Below are 6143 nucleotides of genomic sequence, written 5' to 3' on the forward strand. Positions count from 1 at the left end.
GTCAGATGCCATTAACAGGTCGTTATAGACTCTTAAGAGAGCGGTCTCAGTAGAGTGCTGCTTTTGAAAGCCAGACTGAAAAGGGTCAAGAATCTGTAATTGACATAATAGAGACCTGAACTGATTTTCAACAATTTTTTCAAGTAATTTACTGACAAATGGCAATTTTGAAATAGGTCGGTAATTACTAGCAGAGCTAGGATCGAGATTCTGTTTTTTTAACAGAGGAGTTACCTCAGCGTGTTTAAAATAAGATGGAACACAGCCTTGCCTCAGTGAACTGTTGATGATGGATAGTAATGTGGGACCAATGCTGGTGATAGACCCAGACAGGACAGAGTGAGGTAATATATCTACAGAACATGACGAGGATTTCATTTTACCTAAAACTGTAATTAAGTCATTTAGTGTGATTGGAAAAAAGGAGGTAAATGATCCAGAACAACAGGGGGTATCTTCATAAGGGGAGGCACTTGAGGAAATTTTAGATTTCAAGTCCATCACCTTATTTACAAAGTAATTAAGGAAAGTATTACAATCTTCATCAGAAAGCAACAGAGCATGCTGGGTTGGAGGAGAAACAATACTGTTGATGGTATCAAATAGAATTCTTGAATTATTTTTATGACGGTTTATAAGATTATTGAAGTAAGAGGATCTGGCCTCTTTGACTGATTCATTATATATGTAAAGTAGTTCTTTAAAGTGCTCACGATGGACAGTCAGACCGGTGGACTTCCACAGACGCTCTGCTTTTCGATAGGAGCGTCGAAGACCACGAGTCTGATAATTTAACCATGGAGTCCGGGAGCTAACAGAGCAGTAACTGGTTTTGAGAGGAGCAACCTGATTTAGAATGGCAAGACAGTGTTCATTAAAAGAATTAGTTAGAAGCTCAACCTCATTAGAGGAACTTTTAAAATTAAAAAGAGAGGAAAACTCAGAAATTATAGAATCGTCAATAAAGCGCCTGCGCCTAGTCGAGCCTTGAGGATGGGACTCTGAATTAACAGATACAGTAAAGGAGACTGACTTATGGTCGCTAAAAACAACTTCATTTAAATTCATGTGGTCAAGGGAAACACCATAGGTGAAGACCAGGTCCAAAGTGTGCCCAGCCCTATGAGTAGGCCCTGCTACATGCTGAGCAAAGTTGAAAGAGTCCATAATGCTCAGAAACTCCTTAGTGGTACTGTTTGTTGAGTCATCCACATGAATGTTGAAATCTCCAACGATGATAACCTTGCCCATTTTAATAGTGGAAGCTAAAAAGTCTTGTAGGTCTGACAAGAAAGCCGCAGCAGACCCAGGTGGACGATAAATTAAAATGCCGTATATGGGCTGTTCTCTTCCAATTTTTATCACAAGCATCTCGAAAGAGTTGTAGCAACTTGAAGAAATCATTTGGCATAAGAAAGTATTTTTAAAGATTACAGCTGTTCCACCTCCTCGTCCAGATGTCCGAGGTGCACAGAGAAATGAGCAGTCAGCGGGGCAAAGCTCTAAAAGATGTGAGACTTCATTCTCACGTTGCCACGTCTCAGAGATAAACATGAAGTCAAGCTTCTCAGAGCAGAACAAGTCATTTAAAATATAAGACTTATTGGCGATTGAGCGAGCATTAATTAACATCCATTTAAGGCTGCGACTCACCAGGACAGGGGTAGAGTTTCCAGGAACAGAGTCCGCGCTATGCGGTAAGGCGCGCAGCAAAACAGGGTTCCTGCCGCGATGGGGCTTGGCTTTCCATGCTTTCAGATGACAGTCTGGGTCGTAAGCATAGTGGGTTGTGGGGATTAATCCAGTTCCGACAAGTTTCAGCCGAATCTCACCGGTAGCAACCCAGGAATAGAGCCCCCGAAGGTCCATTTCTTTCCGAAGGCGACGGAGCAGAACGTGAAGGCCGGCTCGCTTCCCCCGCTTTCTCCGACGAGGCCGCTGGAGCAGAAATGAGCTAGCCTGCAAGAGTGGAGGTAGACCTGGTGCTGCGTCGCGCTCTAACGGCGGTAGGAAAACAGCCTCGTTTCGTTGACTCTGAAAGCTATCCATTGCAGATTTGATCGCTAGCAGCGCATGACGATCGTAAATCCGAAGGGGGGTAACACCAGAAAAAACGGTGGCAAAAACACTTGCATAGCAAATAAAACAAACAAACACACGGACGAAGGCAGCGGCACAGCCAAACACAGGCGCCATCTTGACCTTCAGATCCCAATCTGTGTTAAAGACAGAAGACAATGTTCCACAAGTCTTGTGATTTCTTCAACTTAATAAGAGGCTCTCTCTTTGCATCCCTTTCAAACAACTTGTCCAGTCTTTTTCTAATTGTACTGTGATGAACTTTAACATTTGTGATGATAATTGAGGCCTGTAGAGTCTGAGATTTAGCTCTTGGGTTTGTTTTTGCAGTTTCTCTGAGCATTACAGGGTCTGACCTTGGGGTGAATTTGCCAGGACGTCGGGCACAATACAGATAGAACAAATAAAGCCTAACAAACTAAAGGCAAAGTATATGCATCCAAATTTACACTGTGTCTCTTTCTTTCCCTTTGTAGATGAAGTGCAGTGAGTGGCAGTGACTTTCATGTTAAGGCCCAAAATGTCCTGCAGCAGTTTCCTTTTTGATGGCTATCACAGTGAAGAGAGCCATCAGTGATGGAGATTTGTTTCCCCTGCAGGGGATGAGAGGTGAGTTTAAAGGTACTCACTGTAAATTAAAGAGTTTTGAAATACTTTTTGTAACGTAAACAAAGCCATTCAGAAGAAAGTGAAGTAATAACTGCAGTATATAACAACTTTACCTTCAAACAACAGTGCTAACATTAACAGTGTGATGGATTGTAAATAAAATAATATTTTTTTTGTGATGTAATAAGTGGTTTTCTCAGGTTCAGACTTTACTAATCTGAAGTGTCAATATCAAATTGAGGACAGAAGAAGGGCAGAGTTTGAAGGCAGTGCAGTTCATGTAGCCGACGTGCACAGCAGAAGAAGAAGTGTCTGGCAGTTTAAATCAGCCAATAAAAAGCAGTTACGTAAACTCGTTTTGTATATCAGGTTGTGCTGTGCAGTGAAGTGGTTTAATTTAAACTGAAATATATTTAGCTACAACTGGTGGAAAATTTGAGAGGAATTTCGGGAACAGCTAATAAAAGAGAGTAAACATGCCGATAAAGAGCAGCGGTCCACTGGAAGAATGATCGTTAGCTTCATTTGGGCCCATATAGGTCCTTAGGACACTCTAAGCAGCATCCAGGGTAACTAATAAACAGTACCTGGAAAACAAAGTTTAATATTATGACAGCAGTAACAGTCTATGTGTGATACTTGCCCCTGTTTACCCTCCAGAGGGGATACATTTTGTGACAGGCAGACAGGCACGGCAGTAGGCAGCCAAGATCTGCGGAGATCTGTTGACAAGCGGCTTCTTGTGAAGAGGTGCCAAATTATCCTGAGGGGGACATCCAATGCCACTGTATCCAAGCAGTTTAATGCATTTACCTTTGTTTCAGTACACAGCGAAGAAAGTTGATTGCTGCTGCTGCTGATAAGGCCAAAAAAAAGACCAAAAAAGAAACTAAAGGAATCTTCTGAACTCATTTAACCTTTAGTGTAATATTGGTTAATTACTTTGCAGACTAGTGGAGCATTTACTTATACTTTTATCACAAACTCTATGAAAAAAATGTGAGCATGAGACCCGCGGCTGTAGATTTTTACAGCATCCAGTTTCCAGTGAATGGAAATCCTACGTTGCTGTGTCAGATCCATATATCCATATATGTTTACAACAGTCAGCCACTGATCATTGCATGCTCCAGTATAATTTAGACAGCGACAAGGTGTAAATGGTAAGCAGGCAGTGTTATCACAGAAGGTCTGAGGAATATTTAACAGAAGAATATGTACCTTTCAACCCTGGTACTGGAGCTCCCATTTGTTCATCATGTGTTGAAGTGAACTGTCACAGGCTGTGCAAGAAACTTGCAGTCATGTGAAAAAGAAAGTTTTTCACATGACTCTGTGTAGTCCTGTGAAAAACTGAGTACACCCCATGATTCAGTAGCTCGTAGAACCACAGTCAGCAGCAATAACTTGAAGTAATCGTTATCTGTACGGCTTAATCAGGAGACCCTCTCCTCTTCACAGCGTTGCCTGGGTTCATTTGTTTATGCACAGCTCTCCTAAGCTCCCGACACAGTATTTCAGTCAGGTTGACTGAGCCATTGCAACACCTTGATTCTGTTTTTCAACCATTGTGTTGTAAGTTTGATGCTGCTCAAAAAGTGGTGCGTACAAACTTTTCACACACCAATCAGTTGTTTGTCAATATTTTCATACCTGAATTTGTTTACCTGAAATATTGAAGGCCTGGCTGGCTGCTACTGCTACCACTACTACTACTACTACTACTGATAATAATAATAATAATAATAAAAACAAGTATTATTATTATTATTGTTGTTGTTATTATTGCCCTTTTATCATTAGTTATAGTTTTCCAGAATGCAATGAGCCACAAAATGATCAGAATTACAATTATATGAAAAAATAAATAAATAAATTGCATGCAAAGCAAACTAACTACTAAATAGTTGAATTTCAGTATTCTTTATCTACCTTATTTCAAAATATGTTATATTTCATTACAAATGACTTTTATCATTGCTGGATGTCATCACATACCGGCCTAATTTCATAGTCCTAACCTCATGGATGCTGAAGAATCCGGATGTTTGGGGGGTGGTCCGTGTGCATTTTGTGTTATTTGTTTTCTCATCTGACAGATCACATGATCCTTGCCCTCCACTTGTTTCCTACATTCTCTTGTAGTCGTTTTTCATATAATCTTTGATATTCAAACTTTTTTTTATTTATTTATGGGGGTTTTACCTGAGCCACAGCGAGTATCTCAGGGGAAATCAATATTCCGAAACTTCATTATTCCAGCTGGAGTCTCGCTTGTTGTTTTTTGGGGGTTATTGTTTACTTGTTTGTTTACTAAACTTTCTTCACTCCGGTGGAAACATTTAAGGAAGCCGTGTGTATGTTTTGGGTTCCTCTTTGGACAGAATCGTTTAGGTTTCTTCAGTTGGACTTTCTCTTGTCTCTTATAAGATAGGCATGTTTACTTATATAAAGAAATAGGGGTGTAGCAGATTGCATACAGACCGCACAAGCCTCTAGGTTCAGAATGACTGTGGTTCACTAACATATGCTGGGTGGTTAGAACAAAATAGGCCGGAGCGCATGTTTCATAATCTGATGGTGATTTTTGTGTGCAAACTGATATGATTTTGTGCAGGGTAAAAAGATTTCCTCACATATATGAGTAGACGAGGACCGTTCTTTTAGAAGTTGTCGTTTGTTTAGATGCAGACGTCCTGGTCCTCGGTAGTTCTTCTAAACACACCATAGATGTGGCTCCTTGGAATTCTGATGATTCTCTGTGCAATCAGAGCTTGGGGTAAATTTGCTGGGACGTCTGTTCCTAGGAAGATTGTGGCATTGTGTTAACAAAGACCTGATTTCCAGATTTTTTTATAGATATATTTTGGTCAAACCTCCTATGGATCTGGATCAATTAATCAATCAAGCCATCTGATTATCAGCACTTAGTTGCTATTTACCTTTGTCATCCATATGGAAGTAGTAAGGGTGTACGTAATTTTTTGACAGAAGCACAGAGTCCTGTGAACACTTTCTTTTTCACATGATGTATCGTTGAACTTGTCGCAATTTAATTTTAATTTAATTTGTCTTTGTGGTAAAAAATCTTAGCAAAACACTTGAAACCAGGGGAAAACATAATCCAGTTACCTCCGGTATAATGTCTTGCTGTAGCTAAGCAATCCATAAAGCCTTTTCCACCTGAAACAAATTGTCTTGCATTGTGCATTAATCAGCCACATTAAAACCATGTTTTATATTGTGTAGGTCCTCCTAGTGTCTTCAGAATACTTACTCTTTAGGGCACAAGGACCTCTGGGGGTCTCCTGTGGTGTCTCAGATATTGGCAGAGTCCTCTGCTGTCCTGCGTGGAGCCTCCATGGATTTGGCTGGTTGAATTGGGACCTGTGAAGTATGGAGGCTGGGTTAGCACCACGGCCTCTGTCATGTACCTCAAGCCATTCCAGAGCTCT

At 40.6% G+C, this 6143-nt stretch overlaps 2 protein-coding genes across 2 annotated transcripts in view; one reads left to right on the top strand and one right to left on the bottom strand.

Annotated features, from left to right (window-relative positions):
- Positions 1-205: 205 nt before the first annotated feature.
- On the bottom strand, positions 206-2215 carry LOC102301808 (the record flags this gene model as incomplete). The annotated part of the gene is given in 1 exon segment (XM_042222094.1): positions 206-2215. A coding segment is annotated over 1 exon segment (1991 nt), but the record flags the coding sequence as incomplete, so codon positions are not given.
- Positions 2216-2555: 340 nt separating this feature from the next.
- LOC102310532 (retinoic acid receptor gamma-A) overlaps positions 2556-6143 on the top strand; it is a 48187-nt gene continuing 44599 nt past the window's right edge. Inside the window, exon 1 of the mRNA XM_005924852.3 lies at positions 2556-2688. The gene's annotated coding sequence lies outside the window, so the exon portion shown is untranslated. The remainder of the gene's footprint in view (positions 2689-6143) is intronic.

The sequence above is a fragment of the Haplochromis burtoni genome, unplaced genomic scaffold, assembly GCF_018398535.1.
Source record: "Haplochromis burtoni strain Fernald_Lab_line unplaced genomic scaffold, NCSU_Asbu1 Contig_79, whole genome shotgun sequence".
Lineage (NCBI taxonomy): Eukaryota > Metazoa > Chordata > Actinopteri > Cichliformes > Cichlidae > Haplochromis > Haplochromis burtoni.